This window comes from Phaethon aethereus (genome assembly GCF_964289735.1).
Source record: "Phaethon aethereus genome assembly, chromosome: 2".
Taxonomy (NCBI): Eukaryota; Metazoa; Chordata; class Aves; order Phaethontiformes; family Phaethontidae; genus Phaethon; species Phaethon aethereus.
Window position 1 is genome coordinate 138,380,969 of NC_138582.1, and position 22,510 is coordinate 138,403,478.

A 22,510-nucleotide genomic window follows, 5' to 3' on the forward strand; every position below is an offset into this window, starting at 1 on the left:
TTTGATTCTCATTAATTCAGAGCTTTTTAATAGTTTTTCAAAAATAAAGTCTGGAAATAATCCACATGTGAAATCATCTTCCTTGTGCCATTGATGCTATTTGTAAAGTGCCCAATTATTTTCTAAACAACAAAACCATTTGCCTTATCTTATGTTGTATAGCATGACATAGTCTGTAGTACATATGTAATCCATACTGCAATGACACAGTGAATCTGATGGAAAACAGCACATGCATACTTTTAGTCAGAAGTTTAATTCCACCTGTCACTCTGAAAAGCCAGGTCTTGGATTACATATCCACCAGTATATAGTGCAACCAACCTCATATTCTCAAAATGTAATTTAGCTGTTAAAGTCCAACGCTCAAAGATAGACTTATCAAGCTTTTCCTCAGAGCAGCCTGACACCCAGACAAAATCACAGATGGAGCTCTAGATCTGAATCACATAAATCCACTAGATGCCAAATCTGAGAAGGATCTGGGTTCTGTCGGATGATGAAGAGGCTGAAGATGTGTGGCAGTCTGTGCATTACTGATCACATCTAACTGGGAGGGATATGCTTCATTTACATTTCCTCCATTGAAACTGTTTTGGAACTGGCAGGAAAAAAGACAATATAAATGGTTAGTATGGGAAACCGATTTATTTTTAAGTTTAAAAAAAAATCCTCCTGAAGACACAGATTGGATGAAATCATCTTAAAATATAATGAGTAGCTTTAATGCAAATTAACTTCTCATCATTCATCATTTAAAAAAAAATTAAATTTAAAGAAGGGTCTGAATCATCAGTGAAACTTACCCATGCTGAAGTCAGTGGGAGTCCTACTTCTGGCTAAGTAAAAAAACCATTGCTATTATCTAAAGTGTAATATAGTTTTCATCTGTAGAAAGTACAGTCTGACTGAGCACTCCCAATTTCCACATCCAGCTGTTACATTTTTAAAAGTAACCTATTTACATATCTTCATGTCTGCATGGGATCCAGACTTCACAGCTCTTCCAGGAATGCACCTGGAGTTCTATTTGTAGGCAGAAGTATACTGCATTCAATGTGCAGGCTGAGCTGTCATAGGGTGGGCTTTTTTGACAAACAGTCTTCATATTGACAATGCCAGGTAAGAGCAATGAATGGCTTTCATCAGTCTTGACATAATTGTTCATAGGATTATTTTAATCAGCTGATGTAATGCTTCCTGTCGTGCTACGGAAAAGTTACTTTACCTACAAAATACTCCATTCAGTCATGCAAAGAAAATAAAACAAAATATTTTAAACATTTCCATCATCTCTTCAGTTCAGGAGTAGCTTATATCATAAGTACTCATTCATTCATTCAAGGTTTGTCCTTAAAAACATGTATTATACATTCATTCATCTATCAAAATATGCTGGGCTTTGGAAACTTTTTTTTTCCTTCTATGCAAACACTGAAATTTTACTAACTGCACACAGTTCTTCTAAGTTTTTAACAACAAGGCTATAGCCATGTGGATTATGTTACTAATCAAAGTTGCCATACTTTTAAGGACAGCTACAATTACGTAAACTAGGATTAGTTCTGACAGAAGCAGATTATTTCTATATTCTTCATTAACAAGATGAGCATGCTCATTAAAATTTCTAAGAAAGTTCTCAACACAGAATCTAATAATTAGCACAGTTTCTCCTGTTTAATAAAGGAATACTGACCTTAAACAAGCAATCACATTATCTAAGGCCTTTCTGCCCTTCTCCATCTCCGAAAGTGGTTTTTATACTACATTGGCTATGACCCCCCTGCAATTACAAGTTAGGCAGAAGGTCGAGGCAGATGACCACAACAGACCCTTCTGGCTTTCTAATCCCCTAGTCCTTTCACGAAGAAATCAATGGGAGTTAGAAGGCTGAGGAAAGAATAGCAATCATGGCTCGCATAGCAACGTCTGTCCTCTCTCCAGACTCCAACCACTGATAGGGATGTCAGTGTCCTAAATCCAGCCACAAAGACTGCCCTACTTTGGTTTGGCTGTGTGAACGTAGGCTCAGACAGTAGTATCCTATCTGCTTAGTGGCATCCTTACTGAAGTTACCAATTAGTAATAAAAATCAAACCTTAACTTTCTTATAATAAGCAGTGACACATTGTCCCTATTTACAATGCAGAAATGTATATTATTTGACATAATGGCTTTGGCACAGGCGATGTTTTACAAGATTACTTCAAGTGCAGTAGCTGTACTTCTGACTCACTAGTTCCCATGGGGTCACATATTTTAAAGTTCTTAACTCCTCTGATACAAGACTAAATACAACCCCTAATATAAGCATACATAAATATAGGGTTATCTTTCTCTGGAGCAATGACATTTCTAGGTAAAAAAATATTTCTACATGAAAACATTTCTCAACAGAACTACTTTGGTTTACATAGAGCTTTACTTTGCCCTCAATCTATAAAAATGTTAATTGGCAGATGTGACTAGCGGTCAAAACTGAGTAGTCTGATACAGGAGATGCTGGGTTTTTTTCATGCGAACAGTATATAGTTTCATGAGAACAGTATGGGTTGCAAAAGTCAGTGCTATTTGGTTTAGGAAGAAGAAGTCTCTTCCCACCCTCCACTGCACCCAGTCGGCATATGTAAGTTTGGACCTGCAAGGACTTGGAGGCAGCTATCAGCTATCTACGATCACTCTTTTACAAAACGGGTTGAGGGAATAATCCTTCCTTATCTCATCAAGAAGTGTGCTCCTCTTTTAAGCCCATTTGGACAAATGTTCAGCAGTTCTCTTCAGAGGTAAACAGGAGCTAACGTGCACAAGGGCAACATCAGTTCTGCACTGGGCTTTGCTTATGCAATGCTATCCAGATCCACACAGCATAGGTATAACATAGCAAGAGGGGCTGAATTTGCCTCTGAACAACTTAAGTAAGGGTAACTTTTCACAAACTGGCCTTTGTTCATTTTTTACAACAAGCTAAATACAGTATCATTATTGCAGCACAGCATTCTAGTAAACATGAAATGTATTCATTTATTGTATTCAGAGATGTCTTAATCATTGAACTTTTTACAGATAGATGAGAAGAAAAAGTAAGCAAGAAAATAATAAAAAGGGGGTGTGACAAAAAACGATTAAGGCAGCATAACAACAAGATAATCTACAAAAAAAATGTATTTGAAGCCAAACATTAAAAAGAAAGAAATGGAATAATTTATGCTCTGGCTGTTCAAAACTGATGCACCAAACCAGTATAGCTTTTGTGATAAAAACAGTTCTATACTATTATTGGGACAAACTTGGATGACCCTGCAACTGCTTTGCAACCCTATTATCAAGCACTATGAAGGAATAACAACACTGACCACAGCCAGGCAACATACAGCCAAGCACCGTGCAAGCTTGTGCGCTGCAGTTTGCCAAAGACACTTCTTGCTATTTCAGCCCTTGGGCAGTGCTGAACTGTCCTTTATTTTAGATAAATTTCTGCAATTCTGCAATTATTTTTTTTTCCACTAGTGAAGCAGTTTTAAAAAAGGATACGTTTTGTACTTGTATTAAGCATACCAAAAAACTGGGTATGTTCTACTTGCATTCCTCACTTCTGTCTTGTGTAGGTTAAATGCCAGTTAATACTTTAATTCTGTAAATGCTTATGCATGTGCATAAGCATTTGTAGGATCAGTACTTTAGAATATTAACTCACTGAGGTAAAAAAAAAGAATTGTGGCTCTGTACTTGAGCGGCATTAAGAGAAAGAAATGGTACAATTTAAAGTACTTCAACAAAGGTTATTCACAATCAGGAAGTGCCTTAAGTAATTCAATTTTTTTATTTCTAAGTTAATTTTATTTATGAAGAACTGTGCTTAAAACTGCAGTCTGTGCTACAGACAGGCTCCTCTCTTCTATGGCTTTTCTTGCACATTCTCCGTAGCACAATGTGAAAAAGGTCCAACTTCTCTACTGTGAATATAATTTTTTCCTGCTCTTTCGTCTTCAGCAGACAATTTAGAGAGCAGCTTGAGGAACAAGCTGACTTTCACTTATGGCAATATATAAAAATATTTTTGCAGTATTATTGTGTGTAGAAATGCGATAGTTCATAATATTTCATGCTATTTATGTGATACATTATAATCTTATACTTTAAGCAATCCGAAAATCATCGAAGAATCTGAGTAGCTAGATAACACTAACATTTTGAAAAAATTATATTTTTCTGGATCCTTACAACACATTTCATGAAAACGAATGTGCCTGACAATCTTACAGACATCATTCCACTCCTCTAAAAAAGGTATATAAGCAAATTCCAAGCTTTTGACCAATCTGCTTTTCCTTTGGTCCCACTGGGATTACTGGTAGGTACAACAGAGTAGTTCACTCACTCTTGCTTTAATACTGCCAGAGAGCTACCAGGATGTGGATACATGTGCGTAAAAACTTGACCAAATGCAACTCTCAATCTAATGAGCAAATAAAGCAAGGACATTTACACAGTGCTAACCCATCAGTTTCAAACTCGGCGATTCCCAAACCAATAAAACCATGATTCAAAATGCAAGCAATGTAGCAATGCTGTTTACCTTACCTTGTTCAACAACGTTTGTTGACTTGCCATCATAGGATCATACTGCATTTGATCCACGCAGCTGGGCTGTGCTTCTTGCGTGCACTGGTACATAGAAACAGCGCCTGCATAGCATGTTTGAGGAGTTAGCATAACCGACTCAGAGTTTATCCCACACTCATGATTTTCAGGGACTTGCTGCAAACAACTAAGAAAATCCTCCAAGTTGGAAGAAGCAGAATAGGTCGATCTGTCAAAACCTGCTACAGGGAAATCCATTTGAGCAAAATTAGAAACCTGTGGCATCATCGCTGTGGGTTGCTTGTAGGGAATAAACTCTTGCCTACAGGCATAAGGGGAAGTGTTTACTTCTGATTTGTAAGAGAACTCGGATGTAGGGGCATGCATGCCAGGGAATACATATTGCTGGGGCTGCTGCTGCGAGCAATTGAGAGGCATGCTGGTGCCAGAGCTCCAATTTGTGAACATCCCATTGACTTGCATATGTTTCATCTTTTGACAGAGCTGCTGCTGCTGTTGCTGCTGCTGTTGCTGATCCACAAGCTGTTTCTGGTGCTGATGAAGTTGATGTGGATCTAACTCTTGCTGTACCAAGCAACCTTCATTCTGGACCAGGTGCTGCTGCTGGTTACAGCCTGAATATAAGAAGTCAGATTTATTTAAGGAATCCTGAACATAAGTCAGGATTTCATCAGTTATGTCAATGTCCCCAATATCATCCATACCAGATAATTCAGTTTTAAAAAACTCCTCATCCTGCTGAATACACTTTAGATCTTCAAAGTCAATACCCAGATTTTTCATGATGCTGTACAAATCACTGGTTTTGTTATCTTGAAAGAGTGCTGCACTGTCTTCAGGAAGTGGAATAGTAGTGTCCTGGGAACACTCCATTAGCTCCTGTTTGAGAACGTTGTGATTTCCAGCAGGTAGGAGATTATCTGTCCAGCCGCTGCTAACACCGCTGCCCAGTTCATCCCTGCTGTCTGCAAAGAAGTTCCGCTCAAAGGAAAGTTTATGGGATGCTGGAGGGCACAGATACACAGATTCATCTTGCCTTAACATGGCACCTAGGAGGGAGTTTGGATCCACCGAATCATTGTGTAGCGTTGCTTTGGCTCCCTTTCCTGTTGTGCTTTTATTCTTCAGCTGAGAGGGATCCATAAGGCTCGACATAGGGAAAGATACCTCATATAACACAGCCTCACCAGTGGCAAACATGAAGGGCAACTTCATGTTACGCTTCCGTAGATGTTCTGCCCCTTCTTCATCTCTGAAAATAAAACAGATATATAGCATAATACCGCAGTACTAAATAGTTACTGTAATTTTTTTTGTCCCCTGGAATTAATATTAAAAAAATTGAACTATTTTATTTGTAGGCATTTTTCAAATTCCTAGCTATTCTAGCTGAACTCAGCGGAGTTAAACCAAGAGGAAGATTATGAAATAAGGAGCTTATGACTGTAATACCACCTTTACATATTACATTTGTTATTAAATCTAGATAGCATACACCATTTTCTGTGCATTATGAGCTGAAATGAAAATAAGTGGGCTTTGTTCCATGCATTACGTTTTTCTTGGCATAGCAAGTAAATTAATACTTCAGTACTGATGTAGCTCTCCATTTTACAGACTCCTGAGCAGAAATTATTTAACCTGTATAATAATTCTTATTTCTGTATTATGCAGAATTTAGTTCAGTACCACAAAGGACTTAATTTCTTTATGCTGTCTGTTGTTTCTTCTCCACAACTGCAGCTGGATTTCTTAATTTTTGCTAACAGGGATACTGAATTAAAAATAAGTTGGATGGAATAACTTGGTGCTTGTACCCCTGCTCTTATTCTTTATATGAAATCAAAAGGTCTGAAGTTTTACAAATAAAGGACTATGCCACATAAGTACTGAAATATCAGAATTCTTTTCAATATTTGTTAGCAAATTGAAAGAGGTTTACTTTTCAGAGTCCAAGAAATAAAGGAGATTTATTTACAAGTAAAAAAATCCCTTCTGAATATAAACAAGCTCAAAAGTTTTCAGTTTTTGAAGTACACTGCTTTATGTGATGATGACTTACGTAAGAGGTCTTTGCGTGGCAATGATGTAATCTGGTCTTCCGTTTTTGTAGACAAGACGTGCATTTGCCTGTACCCAGGCCCATCGATTTTCTTTGGTTAGAAGCCTAAATACAGTCATTCCACTCTCACCTGTCTTCATCACTAGAGTTAAAGAATAAGCATACTGTTTACTGTCCAGTGAACAAAAATAGGAAGATCTGGCATGTCACGAAAGTGATCCCATCTGTAGAACAATTTTACAAATCTCATGTCCCCAGTCACCCATTTCTGTGTGCCACTAATGTATTTCTAATGAAACAGGATGATCCATCAGTTGCCAAAACTACAAGTAATCGTAAGATATCCACAACAGATTGGCAACATCCTATATGGAGCTTCATCCATTATTTCTGCAATAACAGAAATTAATAAATACTGGAACATGTAAATGACCAAAGCCTAAGTCTCTTTCACATCCAAAAAGTGACTATTACTTAAGAAATTAGAAAACCATTATCTCTGAATCCAGTTCTTTCACATTTTGACTGGTTATTGCAGAGGTACTTCAACATACTACATTTTTGTTGTACATTGCTGTAAACACTGCATTTCTAGACAGAAAAATTAAATTAAAAAATATTAGCAAAGTTTAAGAATCCTAACAAAAATCATCTTTGTTACAAGACTTCTTTTTTTATCTTAGAATCAGAAATGGAGCAAAACCAGTTTTAGGACAAAGCTTGAAACCAAAATTTCAAACGAAAATTTTATCCCACTCTATTCTAGAAATATTTTCTTTCTTATTCCTTTCCACACAAACAAGACCAAAAAACCACTGATAGGCAATATTGACTTGAGCTATACCTGAAACAGAAAACCTGCTTAATATAGGTTGAGAACTAACCTACCAAGGTGTGTTACTTAATTCTATGTAAAGGGACAAAGGCAAAAACAGTTTTTCAAGAGAAGGCAGTAGAAAAGCACCACCAAAATATCCTGAAGCTGTTTCTGTAACTTCCAAAGACAAATATGTTACAGCTAACAAAAAAGTAAAGAAAGAAGTCCACTAAATAATTACATTATCAGATAGCTGATACTTATTTCCTTAGCTTAAAACATTAAACTTCTTTTCTCAAGTTGTTATTTAAACCAAATTAGGCTGCCAAGAATCTTAACCAGAAATGTATAGGACACTAGCATGCTAAATCAGAGATGAATTTCTGTTAAAAATCCTACACTGGTATCAAAAGAAAATGCTATATTTACTTCCTAACAGGAAAGTTATCTTTAAAATAGTCCCTTTGCCCAAAGGAAGTTGTTGAAATAGCAAAGTTGGGTTGAGCAGAGAAGGAAGCAAGAAGAGCAAGATGTGACAGAAACTAGAACATATAACCTAAAAGGGCCTAGAAAGGATTATTAAATTTTTCTTCATCCAGCGTAAGTTTTTATAGGGAAGAAAAGATCATGTGAAATGAATAGTGTGCTTTTTGTTAATGACCACTTTTTTTTTTTAGAGAGTAGTATTTTTTCAGTATGAATATAATCCATGCTTTGATTTTTCAGCCTTTCTTAGGGAATGAAGCTTACTTCGAACATGATTTTCAGCACAATAAAGCATATCAGCTGCATGAACAAACTGGTATCCTGTTCCTCTCATACACAGCTCTGCTTCAGTGTATCCCAGGACAATCTTTCCTCTGGAAGGTAAAAACAAAACATTGCAACACTGCTGATGAACCAACTCACAGAACGAATGCCAAGCAATTTAATTATGGCTAGAACATTTCAGACGTAAATGCTAACTACATTTTGTTCCAATATCAATTGTATGCGGAAGCATGACAGTTCTAATAAAAAAATACAGTTAACAAATCGTAAAAATTTTTACTGGTCCCCCAAGTCGCCTTCAGTGACTAGGAACGGGTTTCACAAAATTATTAGATCATTAAACAAAAAGAGTATGTCTACAGTTCACCTGGACTCTTAATTCCATACTTTTGAACATATTCATTTATAGCAGGCAACTCCCGTTTGTTGCAATGATAGACAGTGTTTGCCTTCGCCCTATTTCATAGCATTTACCTATACGTGCTCACATGTAGAATTAAGTAGGGCCTTAACTTTAGTTATCTAAAACTTCTTGCCTAAATTAGTATTTTTAGTAGCTTAGAATTCCAAACAGGACATATCTCCGAACTACATCCCTTTTGCTATTGAGTGGTTTGGGACCCCTATGTTTGCATTTATGCCAAGATGTGCCTCAGAAGAGTACTGGCAAATAGAGTCACGTTTGACCCTGGCAGCTAAAATTAAAGTACTTTTACTAGAGGTCAGGGAGATGAACAACTTAAGAGCATTTGTGTGAGCATTATGAGATACATGATAGAATGAAATAGTCAAATAGAGACTGAAACAGGATTTGGAACAAAGAAATGGAGATCCAAAGATTGGGGAAAAAAAGAAAAACGGAAAAAGTAGGAATGTGGAACAATATATGCAAAAATGTAAAATGTGACAAAAATTGAAGGTTTCAAGTGAAGCATAATGAAAAAAAAAATCAAACAGAAGAAAGAAAAGCCTATATTGATCTAGTAATGCAATAGTGTTTCCAGTTTTTATACAAGGAAAAGAAAGGTTTGGAAATGAGAAAAAGTCATAGCATAAAAAGGACTTAATTTGTTTCTTTTGAAGTAAATAACATTTCCATTGGATTTTACATCTATTTGAACTGAAGGAGAAAATATGCACGTAGAACAAACTGAAACACTTGTTCTATCAGTTCTAAAACCAAATTTCAACCAAATTTAAACATTAAACTTTTAGTCTTCCCTAATTCATTAATGTTCTGTCTTCTTGTTCTTTGTTTGTATTTGTTTGTTTTTTTAATGATTGAGAATGAGAACGCAATATGCCCTTTCAAGGAAGTATACTATGACAATTCCATTTCTCTCTAATTAATAGCAGGGCTGAAGAGAAAAATCCTAACAGTTCCTAAACAATCATCAGTATTGACTGAAACACTAGCCAGCTTTATATTTCAAATACATACTTGAAACCTCTCTCATCAGCAAATTAGTAGAATATTATGCAGAATAATTTAAACCTACTTTGCATCACAGCCAGTAGGTGTGAAATCCAGTTTGTGTTTAGTTCTGAAGATGAAGTTTTTAGTTCGTATCTCAAGGATAGATGGTGGCTGCAGGGGAGTAGCTACTGCAAACAGAGCAAGCTGAGGAGACAGAGTAGCACCATCCTTCCCTTTCTTGTTTTGTCCATGGAGAAACTTTAATCGTCCTTGAAAATTCATAGCCTTAGGATGAGGAAATAAGTAATTGTTATGTGTTGGAGACATTTAAGAGTAAGATATTTCTGTTATGATGTAAAACATTTTTAAGACTCATCAGATTCAAGCTTTGTAGCACACCATACACAAAAGTTAGCTAACAAGTACAGAATACTCTTCTTGTACTCCTGAGCGTATCACTTCATTATCTACTAACAAACTCACTGGAAAAGAACTAAAGGGAAGGTTGTTTTGTAAAAACAAACAAACAAAACACAAACCACCAAACCCAAACATGTAATAGCAGATGCCAACTGAATCTTCTAACATTCTAATGAACATTATACATACATATGATTAACATTATTTCTCTTGCATTTTTGTCAGTCATTAGTATAAAGTAGACAAATGTATACAATTGCAAAATCCTCTATAAACAATACTATTTGTAAGTCACCTAGAAGGTGATAAACCCATATTTCTTTTAAAATCTACAGCATTGACAAACAAAAAATGTGTTAAAAAGAACAAGCACAGACTTCCCCAAGTAAGGGAAAACTAAGGTTCTGATTTACTGCATCTCAAGATTCCCAACAGAAAATAATCTTTGTAATGCCTTTTTTATCCACAAGTCACACAGTACTTTACAAAAGCAGATGCTTATTCATATTTCACTGAGGAAACTGAGCCATGAGAAATGGGAGAACTTGCACCTAGTTCTAACAACATGTTGAAGGGGACACATTTAGTGCCACTAACTGAAACATACTGGTTCAAGCAGTTCAAATATCTATGGAGACTTAAGAAATAAAGTAAGTTGCTGTACATATTGTAAGCATAAGGCAGATTTCCAACTTCCAAGCATGTGTGGAAGTTTTTACATAACTCCATACTCACCAGGAACCCAGATGAATTATCCAGGAGGCATCGTAACCTGCAGATGAAATTCCTTTCCATAAAGGAAGAATTCTCGGGAGGAAGTTGGTCTGGGTTATAATAGGTTGCTGGCTGTGAAAAGCCATTATCTCCTACAGGAAAGGATTATTTATAAGGATTATTTTTAGAAGAACACCTAGTGAAGGCTATCTATAACAAATCATCTTCCGTTTCATAAACAAAGCATTAGGTCATGACCTGAGCAAGAACAATGTAAACTGGAAATATCCTCAGAACCTATACTGATTATAACACTAGGTTAAGTATCAGTTCTTCTGATGGGATTACGTTTTACAGGCTATGGTATTTGAAAACTGCATGCAATTTTTTTTTTTTTTTTAAGTGATTTTTTTGGTCTTTTGTTTTGTTGGTTTAAGCTATTCATTATATTTGTCAACAATCTAGATTCTGAATCATTTGCAGAGAGCAGAGTTCTCAGCAGAGAGCACACCCACATTTCTGCAACGGCAGAATCTGCAAAAGGCACAGTACCTATAGGAATTGAGTATTCAAAAGCTCAGCAGATGGTATCAAACTGTGAAACTGTCACTTTCCAGACAGCCAGAAAGCTGTAGCGATAAATAAAAAGCAGCATCTTTAGGGAACCACCACAGTAAATCAACGTGAGTATTTCCTCTAATGGATGCTGCACTGATCAAGAAAACACCATAGTTACTTCTCCAAAGGAGCGTGGAGCACTTGTGTTTTGCAGGTTTTGTGTGTTCGTTTGTTTTGTTTTGTGTTTTTTTTCTGTTTGTTTTAAAAAAACACTCAAACCCATGATTGACAACTAGGATAACAGCATGATATTCTTCTGCCACTTCAGGACAAGCATTTGCTTCTAACTGGCCTTTAGAAAACAGACTTAAACATTTGGAATATAAAGTAAAAACAGAAGGTAAATTAATAAACTTCTGACAGACTACATATGTTCTGCATGAGACTACATATACAGAGATACCAGACTATGTCTACACACAGCAAATTTAGCAAAATTATCTTGTTTGTAATACATATGAAAAACCACAAACTGGTCATTCCCTAGGAATTCATACACACAGAAAATCAAGAAAAAACAGTGTAAAAAGCTATTTTAGAGTGCTAAATACTCTGTAATTTAAAAAATAGTCCATATAATCTGAGAGAACTGATTGCCATGTTCGGACAGAAGAATACAGATTTTAAGAACGAACCCATATTGACCTTCCAGACTTGGAGATGAAGTCAGGGAGAACATGTCACTCAATCACACACCACATTATGTTCTCTGGAGCATAACTCTGTCTCTTGGACAGCTGGAAAAACTTAAAGATAGGCTAGGTGGTTAGTGGTTAGATTCAATGGTGAATCAAACCCAAGGGACAACAAATCACGACCAAAAGCCAGTTCAATTTAATTTCCTATTAATTCAAGGGACTGAACTGGAGCCAAATGAGATTGTTGATGGCTCACCAAGAGGCCTTGCAACCTAAGGCCATATAAACCCAGCAGAAACACTAAGTCATGCAGCTTTTCGGATAATGTCAGAAGATATGGTTTTTTTCTTAAAAGAACTCCTATGCAAGGTCATTTTTTGCTGAATAGAATTCGAGAAATGGAGAAAAAGAAAAAGGGCCCTATCTGATGGTGTGTATGAAAAGGGATAATCTGAAATTACAGCCATCTGCAGAACTATGTATTGGCCAAAGCCACCATTATGAGTTGATCCCACAGGTACAGAAACTCAGATACTTGTAGTCCAAGATAGCTACCACCTAACTTTGATATTAGAAAATAATAGTCACATACTTGTCATATGGATGGTTCTCAACAGACAAAAGCAAACTTACTTCCTACTGCTGCAGATTTGTTTTTTTAATTGCCTAATTACTGGTGAGAATTTTCAACACTTCTGAGGCACTGCTTCTCCACGAGGTGCTGAAACAGGTTAGGTACTCTCTGAAGAAGCAATGATTATGAAGAATGGGCAAAGAAACAGCTTGCAAATCCCAACTCATCTTTCAAAAATGCTAACTCTGACATGCTTGAGAATCCCTGCATATACATTACTTGCGGTCTCCTCAAAATGGTTAATACACTGCATATATCAACATTCACATTTCACAAGTATCAGCACCAAGGAAGCCACTAAAATACTTTTTTTTTCCCAAGCAATCCCAATATTTGTGTTCCTCTTCTACTGACAAAACTTTATTCCTGCAAGACCAACTACTACTGAGAAAGGTGACATCTAGTTAGGCCAAAAGAAAATTGGTATCCACAGTTGGCTACTGTCAGCAGCAGCACGGACTGGAAGACCTGGTGGCCAGCAGGAGTGTACTGAGAGCACTGATTAGCGTAGGGTGCCTTAAAAGCCCTGTGTGTATCCAGTCAATTCTTTCATGGAGATTAATGAGATTATGGGCAACTTCTTGGAAGGGATATAGGGAAAGGCTTTAATCATCAGTAGCAGGCTCCTTGAAGGGCTCTGATTAAGCCCTCCAACTCAGATAAATCTTGTGGCTGATGAGTGCCTACTGAGCATAGCTTTATCCTATAAGCAGTGCAAGGCTTTCTGCGGGCATTCCTGGCACCGGCAGGCATGCTCTTCAGCGTTTGTGCCACAGGAGCAACTCAGTGTTATTCTTTTGGTAAATACAGAGCTGGAATTTGAATGCAGGTGTCTCATCTGGGTTCTCTCAAGTGTCTGTCAACTTCCCCCGTAAGATGAGCAGTTCCCAGGAGCAAACAAGACTTTGGTGGAAGTAGCAACACAGTCTGTAGTTCACGAGAGGAGGGGAACAAAACTCAAAACAGAAGGCAACGGGCTTCAAGCCCAAGCCTCCTACATTTCTGAAAGGAATACGGCTGGGCTTCCCTAGGCAGACAGGAGGCAGAGATATTTTAGTGCCAGGATCTTGGAGAAGTGACTCACTGTAAGGCAGCAAAGAGTCTTACACAGCGTCTGCAATCCCTGGAGCAAAATTACCAGTTAACACTACAGTATCGCTCATGATGTTCACATTGGAGCTCACTGACACCACGAAGCGATGTGCAGAACATGCTGTGCATGACGTTCTTTCCTTTCTCTTTAAGCTCAAGACTGTATGTGGTTGCGTAGCAAGCGAACTTTAAAAGATAACCCAATGTTGAGGCTGCAAAACGGATATTTGGGACTGAAAAAAAATCAGAATTTTGCGAACTTCTCTGGGAAGATGACAGGGCCGTGGAGTGTCTGGGAAACACAGTAAACAGCCGAGGAGACCAGCCGTCTAGGGCCATACCAGAGTACTGAGTGAGAAACAACCAGTCCAGGCTAACTGAAGCAGAATTAGTTTCCAGACTCAGGCTGGAATCTGTGCTTAAGCCTGAGCACAATTATAATATTTCTATAAATATCTACATAATGCGAGCTGAATGTATTAAAAAGGAAATGGATTAAATTAGCAAAAAAGGGGAGGATCCTTATGATTATAGCATTATTCTTTGTTATAAATCCCAATTCAGTTTAAAAAGCCTGAGCATCCAAACATCTCATGCTACTTGAGGTCCCAAAATAATCAGCAGTTTCTAATAAGCTAGGAACACAATGTACAAATCAAACGATTGTTCGTAATCCTGCTCAGCACTTCCATCATTCAGTCAAACCTGATGCTAAGTCAGCCTGGCATCGTAATTTTCAAATTGTAAATTCATATGCACCTGCTTAAGCGCTGCAGAACAGCATTTCTCTCTGAAACAAACAGTAAGCCACCACATAAACCCCTGGTTTCTGAGTGCCAGCAGCTGTTTGCTATACCAAATTGTAATATTAACTAGTTCTGTAGCATGTTTTCAACTGGATTGTGTAGACTGATCCATAGATGATATAACAATGTTGACCACTAAATGAAAAATTGAAATATACTGAGCTGTCAGCCAGACATTTACTGATTTTTATTTCTCTATCAAATCATGGCATTTCCACACTATAAAATATTAAATGGGAAACTGTTAGAGTTTTAAATCAAGTTGCTTTATGAATGACAGATTTATCAAAAATTATATGGACTTTTTCTGTATTAATAAAAATTATCTGTAACAACTGTTGCACAAAATGGAGCATTACAGTTGTCTCGGATTTGTCATTATTAGCAGGCAGCCATATGCTTCCCATATTACATGTAACTAGCTGTACCAACACATCCCTGTTCTGATACGCAAGCAATGTGTTTCTCGATATAGCAGGTCACTTAACCGTCAGTCAATAACATGTGACAATCTGATGCTCTAACAACCATATGATTTGGTCTTAAAGACTCATCTATTTAATCTTTTATTCCTCTTCCCCTTTTATTCCCAAGAGAAGTACTGGGCTATGTGGCAGCCTGCAGATAACAGTGACAGATGTGGAAGAGTAAAACTCCTCCACAACCAGGGAGGCACTATTCCAGATACTAACATCATAACTAACACATCCTTAACATGGAATGGATCTACCAGTCTGCAGAGCTTGAAGAAGCTGTCGTATCCAGTTGTCCGCTGGCCTTCCTAAGCTAATAAATTTGGAGTCAAGATCTGTAACCAGGAGTAGCAGATGTAAAAGAGAGATCATTACTTCAGAGAAATCGCTTTCTCACTCAGTGATTAAAGACAAGCTGTATAGTTGAGGATGAATACAGAAAAATCAAACTTCCTTGTTTCTTATGTCACTAAAAGAAACCATCCACTTCTCACTGCCCTGTTTGCAACACAAACAGGCAGGATTACCTGCTTTGCTGTTTACAGAACTACTGATCAGACATGCAAGACATTCAGTCATTTATGCTCCAGATTAGAGTTTTAACGGTGCTGTGCTATGAATAGTAGTGCATATTTAAAGTGGAAAAAAAAGTATTTCCCACATGTAGGCTAAACATATCCATAAAATTCAAATAAGTTTAAAAGATGTTATTCCTTCCTTTGTTCATGTTAAAGAATCTAAACATTTTTACATATTCAAATAAAAAACCCCAACTAATCAGACAGGCAAACACATAAATTGGCTGCATTCTCACCTTGTACGCTTGGTCCAGAATCTGCAGACTGGGCAGGATTTAATGCCCAATGTAGCTGTCGTTGAAACTCAGGTCTGTCTTCTGTGTGAATCAATTCAAATACACTCTGATGTATAATATCAGACTATGTACAAAAAGAAAAAAGGTGGGGAAAGAAAGAGAATAAAAAACTTACATGACAGTATGACACAAGTTGTCTGTTTGACAACACCACTATGGATATAGCGAAATCCATTTTGCTTGGGGGATTAAAACATACATTTACATGCACATGCACAAAGCTTCATGAAACAATTTTTAGCAGCACAGAGAAGAATTCAGTCGCACCCATGACTGCAAACATGAGAAATAATAATAATAAAGAAAAAACAATCACCTTAGAAAAAAAGACAACATTATATCAAGTATTTCTTTTCCTGCTTTTATCTAAGCAAGCCTGGAATTGGTTATGCTTAGGTTTTGTTTAAATCATTTAATTTTTCATGCTGGTAAATAAAGTACTTGCCAGCTGGTATTTGGACCTGACCCATTCTAGGTGCTACAGGAATACAAAAGATGCCAAAGACTCTGAACCAAACAACCTCCAAAACTAAGCCAAGTAGATTACGAACATTGGTTTGTTTGCCTGAAAGCTTTGTCACTCGTTCAGGATGAATTAATTATTAAGTAATTATTAAGCTCTTGTGGTTAGAAATGTGATCTAAATGGCAAAGCTACAACAGCCAGGATCAGTGGTTGAAAGAAATTAAGGGGAAAACAACCCATCCAAAATATTCAAGAAAAGCCTCAGTCAACTGAGAGGAGTTAAATTGTCTGTTTTCTGCACGGATCAAAACCCCAGCCATTATATAAAGAGAAAATATTTAAAATAAAACATAGATCTAAAGAAATTAAGATGAGCTGGCAAAAGCAGAAGCCTAGCTCAAATTTTGCTTTGATGAATTTCATAAAAGAATCAGTATTTTCCAGAATAAATTGCCAGAAATGCTAATTTTTGTAACTTCACTGAAGACTTCACTTCTGTATCATGCACTTGATTTATTGGCATTACTATACAAATTTTATGTCCAGTTTCTTTTCCGAGCTTTTTTTTAATTCGACAAGACCAAAAGAATCTGTAACCCCAGGAATAATAGTGTTTTGTTTGGAATATTTTCTTTTACATAAATATTCCCCAATCTCTTATCAGTTAGATAAAATTGCAAACCAAGCAGAGTTTCTCCCCATTTTTAGACTGCAACTGAATATATCATCATCCAGGACTCAAAGATATAAATTGGTAACTATAACTAAGCTTCTATCATCTTAACATAAACCAATCCCAGGAGTCCTCCAAGAAAGGCAACACATGCCCACTGGGTCTTGGTCTTTACTACTTTGGTACCTGGCTTGCAAGCCCAAAGTAGTTAGCCATACATGATCTGCACCATAAATTGTAAATAACAAATGCTTGTTTTGAAATAAATAAGTAAATAAGGTAAATATTAGCAAGAGAACACTACGGTTCTAAAAATACTAAAATCACTCAGTTGATACATAAAACCCCAAGGCATATGGAGTTAATTTTGTATGAAAGGTTTCTATTAAAATAATTACCTTCCCATTGAATTATGTCTCACTCAGCATCATAAACTGGGTAACACACAGTATAAATTTCAAACAGTTGTTCCAGTAAAGACTAATTAAGTGTGAAAATTTCCTATCTTGCCTAATTCAACTTTGGAAATTATATTCCTGTTGTGCTTGGCCTGAGGTCTCATTTCAGCTGTGTAAGCTGATAGAAAAGTAACATGGTTTCAAAGTAATCCAATACGAAGTACCTAACTGAGACTTTTATTACACAAACTATCAGACCCTAAATATGAACACTGATGCCCTCTGAAATTAAGCAAAACCTCTGGAAAAAAAAATGGAGGGAAAAAACCCAACTTACTTGTTGGAACCCCAAGTAGTCTTGGATAGTGGAAGAGACGTAGAAAACCAGAGCATCGGCCGTAACAACTAATACAAAACCATTTAATGCCTGGGGAGGAAACACACCAACATGTCAGCTTCAGAGACAAAATTCCAGATAATTGTTGTGGCTCTAAGTCTACCTATACCCTAGTCTCCCAATAAAATGTGAAGCATGCAAAAACGTATCGTTATCTAACAGCATAAACAGGAGTCTTCACTGCATCTCTCTACGGTATATGTGGCACAATGAAAAACTGCACCTAATGAAATAAAAAGTTATATTGGGAAATTCAGGGAAGAAGCCAAACCCTGTTTAATTACTCTTGATTGTAGGAGATGAGAGACAGCAGTATGAACAACACTAAGTTTATCTAATATCAACCACAGTTCACAACGCTTGTGTAGCTCAAGCCTTCGGTACACCCAGCTGCCCGCAGCACAAACGGGAGCCATGTCACAAACCCATTCCCAAAATTTGTTCTATTCATAGCACAGACAGACCTAAGTGTACAGGAAATCAAGCAATCAGATCCCCTATACAGTCCAAAAAACATTTTACAGCTTGCTTAAAATAGAAAACCTCGACACAAGTGGACTTGTTGCAAGTAAACAATGTTTTTGAAGAGATTTCCCCCCTCATGAAGCAGCAGACTAAGCGGCTCCTCACTCAAAGTCACGCAAAGGGCATTTATCTGAACTCCCAATCAATATGGTTCATGGCAATTGTTGTGATAGCAAACAGTACATTTGTGACTTGGCAGCTCATCTGAAAGGTGCTGATGTACTTCTATGGATTTCAGTCAAGATTTAACAAAAGGCTGTCTCGAGGGACTGGATTAAGTATATTGTGCCACTTAATTTCCTCAGCTGCATTCAAAGTCAAATTTCGCCAGCATTTTTAAAACCAGTTTCTTATGCAAAATTATTGTAACTAATAGAAAATGTAAAGTGAAGGATATCCTGTACCTTTCTTTAATACCACCACTATATACTTTTATTATGAAACAGCATCATTCATCCACAAACATTAACCCCCATAGTTCCACACTATGGTAACCACCATAGTTGCTTTTCCACATTTTGCAAAGATACTGTTTTAGTATTTCTTGTTCTTTTACTAATGCAGTCTAATTAAGTCAAGGTTAAAGATATGATTAAATGACTGGTCTTAAAATGCTGCAAACCACCTACTTAATGTGTAGTCATTTCTTAATCTATTTTCATAAACAGTTCTGAGCTCTATAAAACCTCCTTACATAAATTTAGTGAACTTTACCTCAAAAAAGTAAGAGATAAAAATTACTAATAATCTAAGTTAAATAGTGCAGCCAATCCAAGAAATCTTGAGTAGTTACGTAAAACCCTCGGTTTTGAAGAAGTTCATACTAATTCCAACAGAGCAGGATGCCACAGTGGTAGGCGCCTGTGTCCTCTGCCGACGTGTTCTGCAGAGCATTTCACCTCAAGTGGTTGATATAAAACTTCCGAGAGCTGCAGTGTCTAATTCTGGCCTACGTGTTAAAATCAGTTATTCTGCTCTGTTTCATACAAAGCCACAGAAAGGTTCTTTTTTGTCCAGTCTATGAAACGTGAACAGCTCCTCTACCTGGAATTCAATCACATTTTACAGTGGGTCTGGTATGCAGTTTGTTTTGAAGCAGAATTGTTACTGCAGAAATCAGATGCCATCTGTAAAGCCAGAAATTCTGTAAAATACAAGTTTTTTGCCCAATGCCTACTGCAACAAATTACTGGAAGTTCCTTAAAACATGGAGGTATCCAGCATATATAATGCAAAGCTAAAATTATTACCTTTAAAGGCATAATGAAATTTCTCAGTGAGTTTATCATGCTGGAGCACTGGAGATAATACTTGTGCTTCTACAAAAATACTCTCAATATTCCTAATACAAATGCAATTACAACACTGTTCATTACTGGTGCGAATTAAGATGTTTTAAAAGTTTCTTAGAAGCTGACATTTGACTTGCACTTTGTATGATAAACTTGCTTAGACTATACTAGATTATGTATCTAAAAATAAGACTTTGAAGTAATTTAAATAATTTTTTAAAAAGGAACTATAGCTTAATTTTAAGAAAGGCACATCTATCTATTTCGTCTCTATTTCCACAATATATTGAATTGGTAATACAGTTTCTACATTGAAAATTAAAGACATCACAATTTTCTGCTTGTTATGAAACAAGAAAAAATATTTGATGAACAAATAAAACCAAATATAAACAACATGGTGCATATTTATACCACCTTTGGAAAAAACAGAGAGAGAATAAAATTTATAGTTTATGGAAACCTGTGTGACACAAAAGACTTCTAAGCTTAGGCAGAAGGGAAGGTTGTTACCAGTGTTTACATCTTCCTGAAGCTCAGTATCTTCTAGAAAATTCCCACTTTCATCACTTATGATTTCTTGCATTCCCTAAGAAAACCTTATCTGTACATTCATTCTCTTTTTTTTTAAATATATAAAATATTTACAAAGAAATTCAGTTAGAAATTCAGTTCATTTACTTCTCAAGAGGTCAGAATTTACAGTAACAAATATACCATCCATTTCATTTTCATATTGGAAAGAAGTTTCCTATAGCAGTTCAATCCTGTAACTTCCATTTATAAGTCAACGAATAACCAAGTTTCACATCAAATAGATGCCTCCAATATAAGTCATATACTGTACCTTTTTTGATAATTTGCATTTAAAAGAAAGCTGTTCACCTGCAGTAACTCCACAACGGTTCTTTGTCATACTTTATTAAGGTTAGAAAACTACATATGTGCCCTAGTTTTTCAGTTGGTTAGGAAACAATTTTCCACTAGCATTAGTTTACAGTAATTGTTTTGTGGGACTCTCAGAACCTGTTTTCATTTCTACCCTTTGAACAGTTAAATTAATTTTGTTCTAAGCAAACCATTGGCTGTGACCTAATGATTTGACATTTCTGATAAATCAGTGAGAAACCTGTGTACAAGATAGATTATCATCGTATTTCAAATGCAGCTGCAGGTCACAGTAAAATCTATTTTGTGAAACTAATTAGAACATTGGAATATTTATATTAGTGACTTTTTGAGTTTAATCTGGTCATAGTAATATATTGTTATATTTCATATGCTTTGACACTCTAAGCCATTAAAACAGGCCATAAACCAGACAATGTATTTTAAAAGAACCCCTATTTTTAATATTTTCCAGTAGTTCATATTGCTAAAAGTTATTGAAAGTATTTTAAAATTTGTCCTGAACCTATACTATGAACTCTGGGTTCTTTCAACCCACTGAGAAAGGAAGATATTCCAGCAAGCCCAATGTTCTTTTAAAGAGAAATTGTTTTTTTAGACAGTCACCAAATTTACAGTAGATGACTAACCTATCTGACCTTTATGAAGAATGTTTCTTTATATCAGTATCTTTATTAACAATAGATGCAAAGAGATGGTAAAACACAATTCTAAGAAATTACTGAGAAAGAGTTACGAGGACCCTGTAAGTCTAACACCTGCTCTTCAAAGTCATTACTATGACCAGTAGTGCAAGAGCTGTATAATATTAACCTAAAGAAAATGAGGAAAGAATCTGACAATAAAAAAAACTTCATTTTTCAATCTCATCAGTGAATAACTGGTATGTTAAGTACAATATAATAACTTTTTTTTCCTTCAATGTAAATCTTTGTATGATACATCCACTGCAAAACATACCTGCAGCAAGAGTTCTCCTTCCAGGATCTGCATCCCTTCTCCACGTTTTCCTGTTCTACAGTTTTCCTGGATGCCATTTCTTTCTGGTCTTGTAGAGTTAGAAGATTTTAATGCAACTAGAAAAAAGAAAGAAAAAAGTTGAGCGATCTTTGAAAGGCTCACTAGAAATTTATGTGATAATGTGCTATTTTGTGTAAGAAAATAATTACATTTTTTAAAATGCTTATGAAGCCAAGCTAATGAAAAATTTCTGTTTCAATGTCAGACTTTTTCCTTTACGTTAGAGATAAACCCCAAATTTGTCATCCCATCTCGCTCATAAATTCTAATACTTTCACAATAGAATCTTTATTACTGAACTCAATCCAAATCTCATTATTTTATTCCTTTTTTTTTTTTATTGTCCTTCTCTTTACTATAAGGCTTACTTGTTAGTTTGCAACTTTTTTTAATAAAGGACATATTTGATTTCACACAACCTCCTATAACCCGATAACAACTCTGCTTTGATGTATGACAAGTTACACTTATTCTTATCCCATCCAATTTCAGACAACAAGCTATGGTAACCTCAGATATAAGCCTGCTCTAGACCTAAAGCTCCCTTCAGAGAAAGGAAGAAAAGACACAGGAACCCTAAATGCCTATTACACGTTATAGAAAACAAAGAGGGCTATTTCAAACAAAAAGGCTTTTTTTCTTCTGCCATAGTTAAATTTTAACCATTTAAACAATTAAGCAAACTTCCCAATATCCAATAAAATACTGTAACTATGAATCATCACTATTCAGGTCACAAATATATCCAATTGAAAGAAAAAAACCTACTCAATGAATAAGGGATGAAGAATCAGACCAAATTGCTACAAAGTACCCGAAAGACACATTACCTCCCATCTCTGCACTGTGTCTTCCAATAAACAGGATGCTGTCAAGTGAAACTAGATACTCAA

At 36.2% G+C, this 22,510-nt stretch overlaps 1 protein-coding gene across 1 annotated transcript in view; it reads right to left on the reverse strand.

The window, feature by feature from the left end:
- Positions 1–383: 383 nt before the first annotated feature.
- Positions 384–22,510, reverse strand: part of AHR (aryl hydrocarbon receptor) — a gene marked incomplete at its 5' end in the record, with an annotated part of 63,784 nt that continues 41,657 nt past the window's right edge. Inside the window, 9 exons of the mRNA XM_081996855.1 lie at positions 384–601; positions 4,582–5,854; positions 6,665–6,806; positions 8,232–8,341; positions 9,752–9,954; positions 10,825–10,955; positions 15,879–16,002; positions 17,812–17,901; positions 21,558–21,673. Coding sequence (XP_081852981.1) covers positions 446–601; positions 4,582–5,854; positions 6,665–6,806; positions 8,232–8,341; positions 9,752–9,954; positions 10,825–10,955; positions 15,879–16,002; positions 17,812–17,901; positions 21,558–21,673 — 2,345 coding nt within the window. The 3' untranslated portion in view covers positions 384–445. The remainder of the gene's footprint in view (positions 602–4,581; positions 5,855–6,664; positions 6,807–8,231; positions 8,342–9,751; positions 9,955–10,824; positions 10,956–15,878; positions 16,003–17,811; positions 17,902–21,557; positions 21,674–22,510) is intronic.